This window comes from Plodia interpunctella, chromosome 13 (genome assembly GCF_027563975.2).
Source record: "Plodia interpunctella isolate USDA-ARS_2022_Savannah chromosome 13, ilPloInte3.2, whole genome shotgun sequence".
Classification (NCBI taxonomy): Eukaryota; Metazoa; Arthropoda; class Insecta; order Lepidoptera; family Pyralidae; genus Plodia; species Plodia interpunctella.
The window spans coordinates 4756694-4774800 of record NC_071306.1 but is presented as its reverse complement, the minus strand read 5'-3'; the positions used below and the strand labels follow the sequence as shown (position 1 = coordinate 4774800).

General features: G+C 33.8%; 3 protein-coding genes across 7 annotated transcripts; 2 read left to right on the top strand and 1 right to left on the bottom strand.

Moving 5' to 3' along the window:
* Positions 1-793: 793 nt before the first annotated feature.
* On the top strand, positions 794-6177 carry LOC128674803 (BTB/POZ domain-containing protein 6-like). 2 transcript variants are annotated; one of them, XM_053753706.1, is made up of 7 exons: positions 794-1207; positions 1625-1829; positions 2406-2651; positions 2848-2947; positions 3100-3116; positions 3681-3988; positions 4567-6177. In XM_053753706.1, the coding sequence occupies exons 1-7, from the start codon at positions 942-944 to the stop codon at positions 4694-4696; spliced, it is 1272 nt and encodes a 423-aa protein (XP_053609681.1). In that variant the 5' UTR covers positions 794-941; the 3' UTR covers positions 4697-6177. The 2 variants fall into 2 exon arrangements, with proteins under 2 accessions (XP_053609681.1, XP_053609680.1); XM_053753705.2 differs by having other exon boundaries at positions 795-1207; positions 3100-3329.
* LOC128674804 (BTB/POZ domain-containing protein 6-like) lies at positions 4107-12686 on the bottom strand. Of its 4 annotated transcripts, none has more exons than XM_053753709.2 (8): positions 12324-12685; positions 11650-11854; positions 10977-11204; positions 10509-10599; positions 9762-9988; positions 6292-6596; positions 5775-5901; positions 4110-4422 (listed from the first exon to the last, which is right to left on the bottom strand). In XM_053753709.2, exons 1-7 carry the CDS (start codon positions 12581-12583, stop codon positions 5775-5777), a joined length of 1443 nt encoding a protein of 480 aa, XP_053609684.1. In that variant the 5' UTR covers positions 12584-12685; the 3' UTR covers positions 4110-4422. The 4 variants fall into 4 exon arrangements, with proteins under 4 accessions (XP_053609685.1, XP_053609684.1, XP_053609683.1 ...); XM_053753708.1 differs by lacking the exon at positions 4110-4422 and adding an exon at positions 5330-5470; XM_053753710.2 differs by lacking the exon at positions 5775-5901 and having other exon boundaries at positions 4107-4422; positions 12324-12686.
* A 1392-nt stretch (positions 12687-14078) lies between these two features.
* LOC128674876 (UDP-glycosyltransferase UGT5-like) lies at positions 14079-17778 on the top strand. The gene is made up of 5 exons (XM_053753856.2): positions 14079-14208; positions 14292-14529; positions 15017-15615; positions 15785-16007; positions 16249-17778. The coding sequence occupies exons 1-5, from the start codon at positions 14206-14208 to the stop codon at positions 16758-16760; spliced, it is 1575 nt and encodes a 524-aa protein (XP_053609831.1). The 5' UTR covers positions 14079-14205; the 3' UTR covers positions 16761-17778.
* The last annotated feature ends 329 nt before the right edge of the window (positions 17779-18107 follow it).

Here is an 18107-nt window from a genome sequence, read left to right as displayed (position 1 = left end):
AAGTCCTGTTACTATGTAAGTAGTTATGAGTACTATGTAGTATGTTAAAAGGGCGAAAGTTTAAAAACACCTCTACCATAATGCTTGCATCACTACCTTAATTTGACCACAATAAAAGGAGGCACCTAGGTACCTACTTAAAGCTCCAGTGACAGATGCGATACCTACCTATCATGTCTTCATTCCTTTCAAGTGGGATAGGCAGTTTCAAGAGTTGTAAATCTCTAAGCCGTGTAGGTTACCTAGTTGGAAAGTGGGTGTTTTGGTTTTGGCGATCTGTCTACATTTTAATAATACTGAAACAGTTGGGGGTTACTTACCCGTCTATCGCTTAATTCATAAAATTAAAATAACTTAAATAATAATAATAGTAAACCAAAGAAGTATATACTTAATAGGTATAATTCATTTTTTGACATTCATAATTTACACGGGATTGCGGAGGGAGAAACAGCTGGCAGCATTACTCATGGAATTAGTAGGTATGTACTACGCGTACTACGAGAACCTATTAATTTCATGGCAGGCATTACTTCAATACCCAGAATATAAGAACATTACAATGTAATTTTCTTATATGGTTAATTAATGTTTTGGAATACTAAATCCCCAGCATAATAAATAATCCAAATCTAAATATTTGTAGTATTTCAAGAAGTGGAATCGCAGACCGACAGATCACAAGAACATTATTTTTCTTTTTTTTTATCAAAAAGCCTTTCCTTTCTTCTGTGTTTCCTCTATTTACGCTTTTTTAGAGCTGACAACATTGCTAAACCCATAAATAAATCAATAAGATTTTGACAGGTAGGACTGTCTGTTTACTTTGCGCATGTTTACGTTTTTGCATTTTGATTTTTGTGGTTGAAAATTGAATTAACTAGAAACTGATAATATATAACGATACCAAATTTATGAATCGCTACGTGTAGGTAGAAAAAATGGCAAAAGCACAAATCGAAGAAGACTGGCAATCAAAATGCGGAACTGCAAAAGAGCGAGGATCCTATCTTTTACAAACTGAATCGTGGTCAGATTGCAAATTTCGAGTTGGCCAGCAAGTCAAAGTGTATTTTAGTGCCCATAAACTAATATTGGCAAGTTCATCACGAGTATTCGAAGCAATGTTCTACGGTGACCTGGCAGAGACAAGGGATGTAATAGATATTACCGACATTCAACCTGAAGCCTTCAAGGCTATGCTAGAGTAAGTACAATACTTTGTTGAAAAAAGGTAAATTCGATCTTCATTTCTTCATTCTGGCTACGGATGTGGGATTATGTATTCACAAGTAATCACAATATTTTGTAGAAACTATAATTCACCCATATGAAGACCTGACTGACGTCAACCCGTTATGGCAATGTTGTTGTTGCCTATCAACATTCCAGCCTTTTTATACCTTGGTTACCGTAGACATCCATGGGAGGATATGGGATGGACTGATATTGTGTAGGAACCACATGCCATCTGCCATGAAGGATGATATACGAAGGAAAATGGTACAAATATGGACCCTGAGCTCATGACTCTGGCGGAGGATGGAACTGGGAAAAAATCAAATGATAGAGATAGAGTTCATATAATAATATAAAGTTTTTATTTTCAAGATTTTATTTTCAGGTACATCTATACAGATGTGTTAAAACTGAAGACTTGTGATGAAGCTTGTGCTCTTTACCAGTGTGCTGACAAGTACAACTTGAAACGTTTGTGTGAAGGATGTGTAAAGTTCTTATTAAGCAATGTGAAGCCTGAAAATGTCTGTCAAATATTTGAGTTTGCCAAGATGTATAATGAACAGGGTTTAATAGACAAAACTATTCAAGTAGGTACATTAAAATATTCTATACCAGCTTCGCTCCGAGGCTTTGCTCCTTTCGCAAGAATTCGGGAATTTCGCGATAAAAACTACCATATGTGTTATTCCAGGTTATATTCTACTTGTGTACCAAATTTCATAAGAATGGGTCTGGTAGATTTTGTGTGAAGTAGTAACAAACTTTCGCATTTATAAGATTAGTAGGATTTAATTTCTGTAAGATTTGACCAAGTTCAGTCAAATTATGAAATTATATAATTCTTTATGTTATGTCTGTAATTAATTAACCCAATCTTACTTTAAAAGCCTTATTTTATTAGCTTTCCTTATGACTTATTCTGATATTATTATTTTTATGCTAAACACAACTGTTGGTTTTCCTAAATAAATAAATAAATTATGACTGAAATCTTAAGTTACTTGCGGTATGTATGTTGAAAATTATCCTTTAAATTAGAATTGGACAAATTGGTGTGATTTAATAATTAAAATAAATCACTATGTGTGGGATGGAAACTCAGGGTAGGTACTTTTAGATATAATTTTGACAGAATTTATATTTTCTATTAATTGTCATTTCAGATCATACATGCCCACACTCCAGAAGTGCTAAACAGTAATGCTTTTTTTGAATCGAAACCGTCTACAGTGGTAGATATATTTTCACAGCAAATTTTAAATATAAAAAGCGAAATTGAGTTGTTTGATGCTGCTGAACGTTATGCTAATTCCTATGGTGACATTGCTGAATCTAATAATGGTAATAATCGAAAGAGGAAGCTCTTTGAACATGTTTCCCCCAAGAATGAACGTGATATTAATTGCGAGGTAATAATTCTAAACCTGTAGATGGGCTTGGTTCTTTGAATTTGAATTATTTTTTTCTTTACTCACGGGTTTGCTGGAAGATAATTCTTTACAAATAAGCAGCCAATGCATGTGTTATTTGTCAGCCTAAATATGTATTTTGTTTTGTATACATGCATTTATAATTTGAAAAAATCTAAATTCTTTTGTTTTTCAGAAAATTGTTGATGATAGTCGGTCATCTAGTCTGTCATCTGGGTCATCTAGTCTGTCATCTGACGGGATGTTTATTTCCCAACAAAACAATATTGAAATAGGTATGTATGACTGAATCACGATATAGTAAAGAGTACACTGAAAGCTTTCTACCTAATAACAAAAAAATATGTTAATAATAAGCCTGGGTCAATTAGAATTTTGCAAATTTTTAACATAAATTTTGTTAAAGTTAGTTTTGTTTTTGTTCCAGATGACAACAAGAAAGAGGTATTCCGTCATATTGTATCAAAAATTTTGTTTTTGACTATGACGGCCGAGCAGTTTGCGAACAGAGTGGTCCAGTCTCCATACATGACCCAAGACGATTGTTACGGTTTGATCATGAACATAGTTTCTGAAACCACTAATGTGCCATTTCCACTTGGTTTCTGCGGGTACAGGCGCCCGCGATACAAACTCATTACTGAGTCTGACAGCCATGTATGTAAAAATTGACGTTATTTCATTATGCCATAATGTCAGCGGTCAGTCTTGGGCGGTTTTAGAGGATGAGATTTATTTTATTTGGAAGGCTAACAGCGACAGCATACGTTATAGATACAAAACTATGATGATTAGGTCTACGTCTATGAATGCTTGTCACTTTTGCCGTTTATAATTTATCGTATTATTTACTACTCCATAGATTTCCATATAGATAGAAGCTTCCATATTGCCCCACTTCTTCTGGTTGACACCGGTTCACATAAAAATGTTCTGAAACTATTATATTTTCATAATATTTTTTGCGACGATCTTGTATAAAACTATATGAACTTAATAATTTTCCAGGTTGATCACACACCAAACAAAGCACCGACGAGACCCGAAGCAATATTCGCGGTTACAGTGCCGACCTTTAAACAGTACCGCCATGTATCCAAACCGTTTTATGTCAGGAACATGAAATGGCGTGTCGCCGTGGACCCTCAGCCCAATATAAACGATCCAAAGCAAATGGTGCTTGGTATCAATCTGATGGCCGTGTATCCCCACAAACCAACCTTCACCTGTTCAGCTGAAGTGGAGCTTGGCATAGCATTGACTCTTAAGCCGAATACACATCATGTCTTGAAGAAGACTACGCATTTATTTACCATGTACGTATCTTTTAAGACTCGTGTGGTGGGTGCTCCCGCCCTAGAATAGGACCACTCTAGTCGCTTAGTCGCCTCTTACGACATCTAAGCGACATAAAGCTTTGGCAGCTGTTAGGTAACAATGATATTCCCGAGAGGGTTGACAGACAGTCGGCCGGTCGTAAAATCACAGCAGTCTTCAAAGTTGTAATTTTTTTTTCAAATATGCTTCTGTCTTTGAAGCCATGCAATCCTTAATGTAACAGGGAACACACGAGGATGAGCGAGAGAGAAAGAGAGATTATCTTTTAAGGATTCTACTCTATTATATGTGAAACATTGTGAGACGTTTGTTAGCCACTTGTCCACGGACTCTTAGTCGTAATTATTCACGGTGCGTGGGCAAGAGGTCTCACTGTTGAACTACTGGACGTATTCTTGACAAAATTTATAACCTGAAAGAATACAAAATTTTTTCTTATTATCCCAATGGTCTTGTCCCTAACCCATCCCAAAAAAGGGACACGTAAATAATTCAAGTACTTATTTTATGTAGGTAGTTTCATTTTCGAGTTACTAATAATAGATTTAATTTACAGGAAATCAAAATATGTTGGTGCTATGATACCATTTAATGATAATTTATTCGATCCTTCTATCGGATGCGTGAAGAATAACTCGATAACCATAATCGTCAAAATAAAAGCCAATGAAGTGATAGGAGTTTAAGCATTTTTGGTCATCAGCATCATCTATATACACTCTAGTATACTATTATTTATTAAGACAATTGTTATGTTAAAACATAAGCAAAATCGGCTTGGTCTCTAAATATTTTTAATTATTTTAACTGTAATAATATGATTATTGCATTCGAAGTTGTTATTGTTATGTTGAGTGCGTAGCTGGATTTGAAATCTGCCGGTATGTGATATGTTTTGCTATGTCACATACATGTGACTTATATGTATATATATTAAATGTTATAGGTATATTTATTAGTTTTTGAAAATAATACGGCAAGTCAAAAATTTGAGAGTAACATTGCTGTTTCTAGTAAAATACATATAATATTGTATCAATATGCTATTTCGTGTTGTATCTCTCTCAATCTCAATGTTTGATATAAGATAAAAAATAGCTGTTGTTTGAATAAATTCACTTATAATCGTGCATGATATAATTATACTTAATTAGTAGGACTGAGATAATGCAGGATCGAAAGGGCCATATCTAAATTCGATGATACGATTTTTTTGGAATCTGGTTGATTTAGGTTAAAAATATCCTAAGGTATAGTCTATAATTCAGATTTTATTAAGTTAAGAAAATAACTTTAGTAGTAATGGACTGGTTAAATATATTAGGTTAATGTTACATCAAAATCATAATCTTAGAAACTATCCCCCGAACTCCCCTTTAACATAAAGCTCGGGGGGATGGGTTGAAATAGGTCCCAATATGTGGTGGTGGAAAAGTCTTGTGGTGCGCTGTCGTCCCCAACTAAGTAATAAGAAAAAAAAAAGTATAATAAGTTCGTATTACTATTTTCTGTATTTATCCTTAAAATTTGTGCTTGGAAATGTTAATAAAAAATGTGTTTTATAAAAGGAGTGCAATATTTTTCAAAACGAATGTAATATTAGAATATTTTCAGAACAATTACAATTTTGTTGATTCACAAACGTTACAACGTTTCGTTCGATCGCAAAAAACAACATTTTTAGGACTGTTGAAATTATTTAGAAAAATATAATGATATCCGAACCCTACTTAAAATATTGTGTTCAGAATGTTCTGCTCATACTTAAATTCCACTTGGTTCGCAAGCCGCTAAGTTCACTTCAATTGTGATTGAGTCATTTCTAATGTAACCATTTTTTGGGTCAAGAATCTTCTCCATCAATATGCCTGAACCACGATTTTTGTCCGTGCTGGAAACATACATCAAAATCTGTTTAATCATTGAACTAATCAAAACAGTGGTAGGTATTTAAATTTTATCTATTTTAATATAATGCCAACATACTAACCTTTCAACTTGCCAAAGTTTTAAAATTTAACCTGTATAATTAAGTATTATTATTATACTGAATTGAATATTTCTGGAATAAATTACCTAATGTTTATATGTCTGTAACTCTAAGTATCTTATATGTCTGTGGTAACTCAATAATATACAAAAATAAAATATAATATTTCTCCTTTCATGCCAGTCTAGTTATTTTCCTCAAATAATATAATCCTAATTCAATACATATAGTAATTATGCCATTATGGTAGGTAATACAATATTATAAGTTTACAAAATTAAGTATACACACCTCGAAAAAGTATGTTCAATTTTCTTCAAAAGGTGAACAGCGTTGGATTTATTTGATATTATACTTATTTCGGCTCGTGCTGAACAAGACCACGTGGCAGCCTTGTTCACATGGTCACAATACAAAAATATGGCCAAGCATTCTTGATCCAGTTTGACTTCTGGTCTGGGGTTGATGGCGATTCTCCAAGACAAATTTCGAACTACGAATGGGATGGAAATATGTTTTGACTTTCGGAAGTCTGGTATTATAAATCTGAAGACCGTCTGAGAGCGAGCTTTGCTTTTGTCTAATCCGAGATCTTGCTAAAAAAATACAGTCTGGTTAGCACAGATTTTGTAGCAACGTATTCTGTGTATCATCATTATCATCATCTACAGTCATTTAAACGTTCCCACTGCTGGGCACTGGGGAACTGTGCATTAGGGTGGGGTGATTTTTTTTTTTTTTTAATCTTGATGTTCCTGTATAATAAATCGATGACCTATAGTTAAAGAAGTATTAGTGTAAAATTTCAGCTGGATTAAGAAATGCTTTGAGGTGGCGCATTGACATTGAAGTTTTGAAAAAAAAAGCTAATTAGGATTTCAAAGAGGTATTTATTAAAGAAAATTTATAAACTAAATGTGCAAAATTTTTAACTGGAATTAATAAACTAACTAGGAACTCTAAAAAATAACGTATTTTGAACCAATATTTCATAATCTTTAAGGAGCCACATCATCTTCTTTCTGGTTAAAAAACTGAGATTTGGTTTCAAAATAAGGCATGTCTTGTCTGGATTTTATTCTGGTACGTATGAAACCATCTCTTGCTTCCGGTCCACAGACAGCTAACGAAGCTTCTGTAACAGCTTTACGCACCTTTCAACTGCTTGCGTGTGGCAAGGATATTTTTCAATTTGTAGCCAATTCTCGCCTGCAGAATCTTGAAGTATGCTTGAAATTTCTGTTTCGCTATATTTCATTAACAATGGAGGCTCTGTTACCTTCTCTGACGCCCAATCAATCAAATCATAATAATTACATGCTTCGACTCTAAGTTGTGGAAGGTGGAATTCGCGGACTTTCTTTCCTTTAAGTTCTTTTTTGGCCTTTAAAACTCTCCGAAGTGCCAATTCTCTAATATGCGCCGCTTCGTCTTGTAACATTGTTAACAATATATTTTCAGGGTGGGCGAAGAAGGCATTTCGTTGTATAGTCTTCAGAACTATGTTTTTCAGCTCATCTCTTAAATAAAGACATCTTTTGACCATATTATATAAATGAATCGGGCCATATTTGCAAGATGGTTTTGTCTTGATGTCAAACCAAGTTGGTGCATACACATTCATAATAAAAGTAGCTAGCTCAGTCAGATTTTTCGTAGGTTTGTCTGTTCCAACATAAACACGGAGAATTCTATTCGCGCAAGTCAACCACCTGGAATGTGCTAGCTTCCCAGGATCTTTATTTGCTAAACTTGGTGAGACCGTACCAGCTGAAATTGCAGAACACATTTGGTATAGATATTTTTGGTCAGTACTTAGCAAATTAGTGTCTATTTCAGGCAATTGCGAGGAGATAGGTTCAAATGCCTCCACTTTGTAGTCAAGACACTTCTCGAGCATTTTTCCTATGCTGCCAGCAAAAGTGTTAGGGCCTTTTGTCCCGCCGTCGAGATTGGAAAACAAATGGCGAAGTGGCAGTTCGTTGCAATGTAACAAACATACAAACCATTGCAAAGGTCGATTCAGGTGTTTTTCTAATATAGCAATTATGCCATTTTTGTTTCCTGTATTAACAGCAGTGCCATCGCATCCTATCACTACCAAAGACGAACGAAATTCATACTTTTTTTCAAGAAATTCAAGAATATTCTTCTCGATTTTTGCTGCTGTCCCAGAATCAACAGAAATATGACCTAGATATTCAGAATTGGGCTCTGATATGATGGAAATATGCTCTTCTACGATAGTCTTTCTACGCGATACAGTGCTTATTTTATTCACGACTAATGTCTTGTCTTTACGACCATCAAAATAAACTGCTGTTATAGACTTTGAACTACCAAAACATTGCAAATCTTTTCGTGCTTTTTGTCGCTCCCGCCGGATTTTACTTCGGTCTATAACTTGTGCAGAGTTTTCAGTACTAATAACATTCAAATCTAACAGTGCTGAATTTACAATAAATGCTGCAGATCGATCAGACACTCCCGTCCTATCACAAGCGGTTGCAAGATGTTGCAATTTCCTTCTCATCTGTTGAGTTTCTTTACTGACTCGTTTTTGCGTTTCTAGCCTACAAGTCTCGTAATTTTCTTCATCTGTTGAATCAGTAGAGGAACTGCCAGATGTGTAAACTAACGCTGGGATTGATGATGATGTACTTGGGGTAGAAATGGATTTTTTCACAAATTCTTCATATTTCCTTTTCCTGCTTTCGCTTCGCCGCATAGTATTTGTCATCACTTTATCCACCGAACCAATATACATTTTGCGATCATTCCGTTGGTCGTTCAAAAAATCTTCTTCAGCAACAGGCACTTTCGTTGTACATTTGCATACAACTCTTGACAAACATTTACATATTGCAATATCAAACAGCTTTTTGAGGGAATCTTCATAGAATGCGTGCTTTTTTGGTTCACATCGCAATTTTTTACAACTTTTATATTTATTGTAATAAGTAATCAATCTAGTAACTATTTGTTGATGGCTGATTATAGGAATTGATGCTTTATACCAAATGTTTTTGATGTCAGTAGCTATTTTTTCACATATTTCTTTGACAGAAGGATCTTTTCCATTATTTCGCTCAATCATATCGTTTCTTATCCACAAGTAATATTTAATAACATCACAATATGTTGGCAACATAATACCACTTAGGATACAAGGATCGCCAAACAAAGGACACCGCAAATCTTTTCGTGTTTTAGGCATTTTGGAATTTTGTGATCGCGTTTTCCTTGAATTTTTTCGGTAAAATCACTTGGTGTTCATCAAACTATTAACCAATACTACTGATATTTGAATAAGAAATAATATTATATGTGCTATTGCAAGACTTTACTATAGGTGAAAACAGATTTAGATTGTCAAATATAACTCAAATAATTTAAATTCGGGGGTATACGTAAGAAGTAAAAATTCAAAAATTTAAATATTTTTCTTCGCAGTGCGCCACCTGAAAACAATGTCGTAGACTACTAATTTTATGAATGAGTAAAGCTTTCCAATAGGATCAATGACTAATGACACAGGAGATTTAAAAAACAATTTTTTTTTTTTTTTCATTTGTTTCACTCCACCCTACTGTGCATATAGCATAACCCATATTTTGGTCGATGGGTATACAATTTCTTACCCACAGTGTCAACTCAAAGATCAACAAAAAATAAAGAATGCTAAACCTACAGGTATTGTTCACAAAAATAAAAAATTGATGAGAAATTAAAAAGGTAAAAACTACGACAAAATTACTTACATTGTTTGCAGGATCGGCAACTACTTTGTACCTTTGTTTCCTCGATTCATTGAAGCCTTCCGGTATTGATATGTCAGTATTAGTCGAAGCTATGTTCATAAGAATTGCAAATACTTCATCTCGTGTTATAAATGGCGACTGGGCAACCTCTTCGGCAAATTGTTGTGGTGTAAGAGTTAAAAGTTGAATATTACCTAGTAAACTTCGAAAAATTACCTCTTCTGCATCTGTGATACATGTAACAATGAAATAATTGATTATTATACACTATTTTCCTTCCTCAGCAATTCCTAGGCCTGTCTATCTGTGATAGATAATGTAATTATAGGTAGGTACTATCTATCACAGACGGAAAGACGCGGCAGTTTGATTTGTTTATAATGTGTAAATTATTGCAAAAAACACTTATTGTTCTACGCAAAGTGTTTTATGCCATGTATAAATGAATTGCATATTCAACGTAAATAGATTGTGTGTGCTAAACGAACACAAAATCTATTTCGTATTCCAAATCCTTGTTGACGATGTCTGCGAGGCGACTAAGGGGCACAATAGCCTGGACAGCGGATAGGCTATGATAGCACTCCCAAAGAGGGTTAAAGTCAGGCCGGCGCCTAGATGTAAAATTGTAGCCGAATATTTTCTAGATTTTTAGGTTAGCTTTTTACGCTGACCCCGGGCTTCGCGGAGTCACAGCCCCGAATTCGACTGGGAACACATAAGGATGAGAGAAAGAGAGCTTTATACCATGTTTCTCATTTTCGTTCTCATTTTTTGTATCTTGTAATTTAATATCTTTATTAAATTGGCTTTGTGGTGGCGTACTTTCTTCATTATCCTGCAATTAAGAAATTTTGTAAGTTTTCTCTCCTCACTCCTCTAATTATGTATCTCCTCGCAAAAAAACATTGCTGCCGTTATGATGTGAAAGAAGAACAAACAAAAACACTTTCACATGTACAACAGTATTGGTATAAGTAGATCTCAACTAAGCATATTCTCAGGTTCTTCCTCGGCCTGTGTGTAGAAGGCTAAGGCCAGATTTCCTACTTTTTCGTCTCCGCTTCGCATGTTTGTCGGCATTCCTAGTTGTCGAGATTATTGGCACGCATAACATGCTTAACGACATCAAGCCAGCACTTCTTGGGTTTGTCCGTTTTTTTAAGGCCACACGCATATAGTTTGGATTTATATAACATATATTTTATAATCTACCTTTACACATTGTAGGGAATTTTCTTCGTTATCTTGACCTAAACTTTCGTCACAATGGTCAGAATATGTTACACCATTTTTTTTAGCATAGCGTTCAGCAGCTTTGAACAGTTCTAGCTCGTTGTCGATGTTTAATGGTATGAGGCTGAAAATATACTGGACTGTGGAAAGATTCGCATCTATAAAACTTGTACTGTGCAAGACTTCAGAAGTTTGGCGTTGTATCAACTGAAAAATTAAGAAAATGCGTCTTGAACAATTTTATAAAAAGAAAATAAAAAGCGAAAGTCCTCTATTCAATTGAGTTTCATTTAAAGAAAATTCATACAAATCAACAGTTGAATATCCAAGTTGTATAAATTGTATTTGTAGCTTAGTTGTTGGATATGATTGGCCAAAACGGAATAAAAAAAAACAATTGTACCTACATAGGTACCTTTATTTCATTCATTTGATAGGTAACTTTAGCAAAACAATTTAATTTACGTCTATATCTGGTCTTATTTTTTATTTATAATACTTATCAATAGGAATGCATTTACGATACATATAATAATATAGTAGATACCGATATGTAAGTGTTATATTTATGTAAAATTGCTTGCTGTATGTGATATTGATCTATGAGTAGAAATTCTGATGTAAAATAAAATTGAAATATAATGGTACCTACCTGTAAGCATGTATCCATCAGTTCGTGTTCATCGAACATTTTCGCAAACTCATAAGTTTGGCACACGTTGTCCGTTTTCAGAGTGCTCGTTAAATATTTAACGCAGCCTTCAATTAAATATGGCAACATATACTTATTTGCATTGTAGTATAGTGCCGAAGCATCATCGAAACTGTTTATTATTATTTTATCTGTATAAATATACCTGTAATTAATCAATGAATGCAACAGATTTTGAAATACTTGAGAGTTTAAATAGATATACCATTTTAAATGGAATAAGTATGTACCATGGAATTAGTAGGTACTCTACACGCAGTAGGTACCTACTAATTCCAAGGTAATTCCATGGTATGTACAGTTTTAATTTTAAATGGCATGGCGTTATGACATTTTTTTTATTAAAAAAAGTTAAATGTCTGTCTTTAATAAACAATGGAATTAGTAGGTATACCTACTTTGTACAAAAGTTCTAGTGTGTAAAAAAGATGATTTTCAAAATGGGAATATAAAATCAAAACCTCATTTTTATAAATAGATATCGATTTACTTTTTACGATATCTATATCATTTCTCTTCGACATGCATTTTTGTATTTTTTCTCATTTCATGGTGAAAAATTGCCTATTACCTAATGCAATACCTACTTAATATAAAATTATATCAATGCTTACTCTAACATAGCTTCAAACGAATCTGGAGTGCTATCAGGAATAAGAATAACATCTTTTTCGTCTAATACACCATAAAACATCGTTTCAAACACCGGGGAAGCCATAGCCAATATCAATTTATGAGCATTGAAATGTTTTTGCTCCATACTTTGTCCTACAAGGAATTTGCAGTCAGCCCACGTCCCAGTCTCCAAAATTTGTCCACTGCGGTCTTTGATCACTGCACATTTCAATTGCCAATCTTTTTGTACCTGCGTCATGTTCTTACACTGGTGAATATTAAAAAAATATCGCACAAGCCACAAGCTATTGTCACTGTATCGAATACGATAAGTAAACGTAGACTGGCCTTGTTTGTATTCAATGATAATGATTATGTTATTGACTTTGGATAGGTACGTGTTGTGAAGTAGGTAGGTATAGCCAACGTCAAACCACTCTTTTTTATATTTACGAGTATATGAGCAGTCTAGGTGTTCAAAATGTAAGTTAAGATATCATTGAACACTTTGACTCCTCATATAAAGATATTATAAAATGTTTTGAACATCTTGTGTGATTACAACAATACGATGATGCTAATTGCGTAGGTCAAATTGCTGTTATGTTTTTCATATTATTTTAACGCTAACTGTACCTATGTATCTATACTTTTTAAAATATACCTAACTTGAGTCATAAGACAGTAGGATGAAACGATGCATCGAAAGAGAGTGACAGAGAAAGATGTATTATTTTCTTACTATTTGACATCTGTCATTAATAATAAAGTTATATTTTACAAAGTATAGCTAACTTCACGCAAGCATTGATATTTTCATACTTGCGTTAAAGTTTTATCTTGAAGTACTTAGTCATTATCACACTCTAGGGTAATAATGTAGCTAGAAAAGCCCTAGGGCGGTAAGTAATTAAATTTCCGGCTGCAATTGATGCCTTATAGCCCTTGGCTACTAATCTACTATTAACAAATTTCTTGTATTTCTTTTCTACCACATCATTATGTGGTATCTATTGTGTATAAGTGGGATCTATTTGTAATTGCAATAAATAGTTGTGTGTCTATTAATGGGCAAACTTATCAATTTTTAGGATTCCGTACCTCAAAAGGTAAAAATGGAACCCTTATGGGATCAATTTGTTGTCCGTCTGTCCATCTCTCAAGGACCTTTTCTCAGAAATGGATACACGTATAAAGTTGAAATTAACATGAAATATCCAGGTCGTTAGTCCCTTGTAGCTGTGTAAAAAAGAAACTTGCAAGTCAACGCGAACAAGAGGCGCAAGTGTCTTTCGCGCAAAAGCACCAAATTCCTAAATATCCTTCTGTCGATGTCGTACGAGGAGACTAAGGGATAAACAGCCTACGAGTTAATAGGCCACAATAGCATTCCCAAGGTGGGTTGACGTCAAGCAGGCCGGTTGTAAAATCACAGCCGAATCTTCAAAATGTTAAGGTGTTTTTATAGGTGTTAGTTAATTAGATAAGTATTGAATAAAACAGGAGAGAGATGGTTGGCGTAGACGAAGGAGTATTATGCACAGCATGGCCCAGCAGTGGGGCACGGGAGAGCCGCTGATGATGATCCCAGCATAATATGATGAAAACCCACATACCTTTATATTCTTTATGTGTGTGTATATGAAGAATGTGGGCGTATAATAATATGCACCCGAATACAATATATTTATGTATAATATCATCATGAATCTAGGAATAAGATAATTATTAGGTACTAGTAGATAACGACTAGTTATACTTGTCACTTGTCTCGTAAGTGAATAAGTGCGTGTTATTCACGTGAGCCTCATTCATAATGTGCCAGTAGTTGGTTACTGTGAACGTGTTGACAATCACCTGTTTTTTGTTTTAATTTTGAAAATGGTACTTATTTCAAGTCTTTGTAAATAGTTCAAGTAGATAAATGAAATTATATCGTACATATTACATAATTTATTATGTTTCAGTTTCTCACAAATGTCTATTTGTTAATGGTGGTTTTGGCAACATTTTGTGATGCAGCAAACATTTTATATGTGATTCCATTTACATCTAAGTCTCATTACATATACCTAAGGCCAATTGGCCTCGAGTTGGCCCAAAGAGGCCACAATGTGACAGTGATAACGGCTTACAAGGAGAACAATCACTCGGACACGTATCATCAGGTGATGGTGGACAAGAAGGAAATCTGGGAAGTGATAGGTGAGCTATAATTATTGTATTTAAATTTATGTCAAATAATTTTACACATAAGCATTCAGCGTTTAGCGTACAATAGGTAGATATGATAAACTCTGAGTTGGTCACAAGTTGGTTTAGAAACAATTTAAGTTTAATTATGTAAAACTGTGTAAGTAAAACTCATTGGTCAGACGGTCAAATTTAAATATCTGAAAAGAACAATTTGGTAATTTGCAGTGTTAATTTTTTTTCTATTGTGTTTTGTTTTCGTAGTTCTGATGAGTGTAATTTTTTGTGTAACAAAATACACCAATCATTCTACGAGTACATAACATCAGTCATTTTGGTTCGCACGCTTAATTTATGATCTCAAGAATTGTTTGATGATTCCCATTGAAATTTATTATTACTACAGTTTTCGTACGTCGTTCTAGGAAAAAATTAAATATTTATTTCAACGATGTTTTATATTCGTGTGCATATATATGTACCTGTTTCTTGCTTCCAGGGGGAGAAAGACCTAACGTTTTTACTATGGTTGGCTTATCAGCTGAAGAATTCCACGACAAGATTTTATGGGGAGGAGGATTAGCTTTTACAGAAGTAGCATTAAATTCTACACAAGTGCAAGACTTTCTGAAAAACGACCATAAATTCGATCTAGTAATATCAGAGCACTTTTTCCAAGAAGCTTTGTATGTACTTGCTCATAAATATAATGCACCTTTAGCATTAGTTACGACTTATGGCAATAGCATGAGGCATAATATTATTACAAGGAATCCATTGCAACTATCAACGCTAGTCTCAGAGTTCTTAGACGTTAAAGAACCTACAAGTTTTTGGGGCAGAATGAGAAATCTTTACTTTGCCGTGTACGAATTTGTTTGGTTTAAGTATTGGTATTTGGAGAAACAGGAGGCGCTGGTTAAGAAATACATTCCTGGCCTGAAAGAACCGGTGCCAACTCTTTATGATTTAGAAAAGGACGCTGCTCTAATGCTTTACAATAGCCATTTCAGTTTTGATAATGCAGTGGCGTATGGGCCGAATATTGTGGAGATTGGTGGAGTTCATTTGTCAAAGAGTGATGCAGAATTACCTAAGGTATGATCTTCTCAATAAACTTACGTCATTACGACATTACGTATTGGTCATTACCAATATTAATTTTTTTTCTGTAATGTTTACATCACCATAACGATATTGAGTGCATACAATGAAATGCATAAAACAAGTAGGTACAGTATTTTATGTAGATCTTCATTTGTTTTAGGATCTTAAGGAAGTTTTGGACGGCGCTAAATATGGTGTCGTGTATGTAAATTTTGGCTCCAACGTAAGAAGTTCAGAATTACCATTGGAGAAAAAAAATGCATTCCTCAAAGTATTTAAAGAACTCAAACAGATAGTAATTTGGAAGTGGGAAGATGAGAAATTGGAAAACAAGCCAGATAATTTGGTTATAAGAAAATGGTTTCCACAGAAAGAGATTCTATGTGAGTTCCTACTAATCTAGTCGAACTGTTACAATTAGTATTAATAATTTTATTACAATAATAACTATTACGATATTCAATAGAGCAGTTATAGTAATGTTTATATCATAAAATAATACTATTTGCATTTTATCGAAATATATTTTTAAAGTTAATGAACGTACCTACTTATCAATGATAAATTCTCGTATATTAATGTTTTAATATCAAATCAAATTTAACTTGTATAAAATGTTCACAGCTCATCCAAATGTGAAAGTATTTATATCGCACGGTGGATTGATTGGAACACAGGAAGCTATTTTTCATGGAATCCCAATCATAGGTATTCCTATTTATGCAGATCAGTTCAACAACTTGCTGCAAGCTGAAGAAATTGGATTTGGACAAATGTTGCTTTTCAAAGACATCACTGAAGATAACCTCCGTAAGATGCTTAACAACGTATTGAAAGATGATAAGTATGGAGCCAAAGCTAAGGAAGTTTCAGCAAGATTCAAAGACAGACCAATGAGTGCTCTTGACACCGCAATGTTTTGGATTGAATACGTAATTAGAAATAAAGGCGCCCCGTATATGAAAAACTCTGCACTGAAAATTGATTGGATAGCTAGCAATATGTTGGATGTTTACGCTTCTATTGTTATAGTGTTATTAATTGTTGTATATATTTTTATAAGAATTCTAAATATGTTGAGATCACTCGAAATTGTTAATGTTGACAGAAAAAAAGGGAAGCAAAAGAGGAATTAAGATGAGTCTGTGCTTCGACGAATATAGGTACCATTTATTGAGGGCTGTTTGCTGGATCTTTTTGTCTTGAGGGAATATTAATTATAAACTCACAAGAACTGTACATTGCAAATACGCACATATTTTCATATGTGTTTACACATCACAAAAAGAAACCCAGACAAAATAGAAGTGAGCGGAAACGGAAATTTCGCGGAGACAATAAAAGTATTTTTTCATTTTAATTTAGGTAGATTCAGATTTATTTATTGCAAGTAACAACTTTGAAGTTGTTACGTAGATAGACAATATGTTCAAGTAACGCCCTGCAAGGACACAGCAAACATGGCAGCTAGTTCCCACTTTACTTAAAAATTAAATTTTACGATTCACTGCTCAAATTACATTTCACACAAAGTAGAGAAATCAAAGTGGATTTTTGTTAAATGTTATCGAAAAATTCTGATATTTCATAATTATATTTATAAATGAGGTTTTTTTTTTGAAAAATGTGAATTATTTGTAATATCTTTTAAATAAATAGGGATATTTAATGTTTGTATTATAAACAGCTAGATGGACAGACACGTTCGCTTGCATTTTATCTCAACAAGGATATCTATCACAGAGGATACCTAACCAATTAAGTACCCATTATTACTTGTAGTTTAGTTTTAATTTGATAGCGGACATTATTCATTTTTTTAAAGATCCCTAAAACTATTCTGAACAAAATAATTTAAAATTGTTCCGCCACTAAAGTGTAAAAGTTAAATTCGCAGTAAAAATTCAGCAAATTCTCTCGGTCGGGTCGAGACATAGTTAAAGTTACTTTTGGTTATATTATACAAATACTTATGCTCCCAAAGAGGTGTAGCAAAGTTTAACATTGTTACAGAAAACTGCACAAGACCCAAATTCTACACAGCCACAGTTTGACTTCGCGTTTAAATTTCAGTTGTGTTGAATCAAAATCTTTTAAGTAATATGTACATAACTAGCATGACTGTATGAATCAGTAAAGAAAAATATCATTTGTCACATTTTTTTATTGTCGGGTGGGATCGATCTATAGATCTTGTTGTACCTATGTCATACCTATGCAGTAAACCGTTGAGGACTTCTCACTTTTTCACACCGAAAGCTTATCAAAAATAATGCGTTATCCAATGATAATGCATTATTTCTGATTAAGTAATGTGAAAAATTTCAACGCTGTGAGGAAAATTCATATTGCAAGATTTGATTACAGTCCGATGGAAAGGATATGCGAAAATAAATAAAATTTGTAAAATAAAGAAGAAAACGTCAAAATAAGAATATTTTTTTATGAAACATAGGAAGATAAGTAGGTACATTGTTTAAATC

Excerpts from the sequence above, each read along its gene's own strand:
- LOC128674803 (XM_053753705.2), top strand. The coding sequence starts at position 942 with ATGGCAAAAGCACAAATCGAAGAAGACTGGCAATCAAAATGCGGAACT. Across the intron at positions 2,652-2,847 it reads AACGTGATATTAATTGCGAG|AAAATTGTTGATGATAGTCG; the intron begins GTAATAATTCTA and ends TTTGTTTTTCAG. Across the intron at positions 2,948-3,099 it reads ACAAAACAATATTGAAATAG|ATGACAACAAGAAAGAGGTA; the intron begins GTATGTATGACT and ends TTTTTGTTCCAG.
- LOC128674804 (XM_053753709.2), bottom strand. The coding sequence starts at position 12,583 with ATGACGCAGGTACAAAAAGATTGGCAATTGAAATGTGCAGTGATCAAA. Across the intron at positions 9,989-10,508 it reads GAACGAAAATGAGAAACATG|ATGCAGAAGAGGTAATTTTT; the intron begins GTATAAAGCTCT and ends CATGTATCACAG. Across the intron at positions 6,597-9,761 it reads TTGCCGATCCTGCAAACAAT|CAAGATCTCGGATTAGACAA; the intron begins GTAAGTAATTTT and ends GTATTTTTTTAG.
- LOC128674876 (XM_053753856.2), top strand. Across the intron at positions 14,530-15,016 it reads GGAAATCTGGGAAGTGATAG|GGGGAGAAAGACCTAACGTT; the intron begins GTGAGCTATAAT and ends TCTTGCTTCCAG. Across the intron at positions 15,616-15,784 it reads GTGATGCAGAATTACCTAAG|GATCTTAAGGAAGTTTTGGA; the intron begins GTATGATCTTCT and ends CATTTGTTTTAG.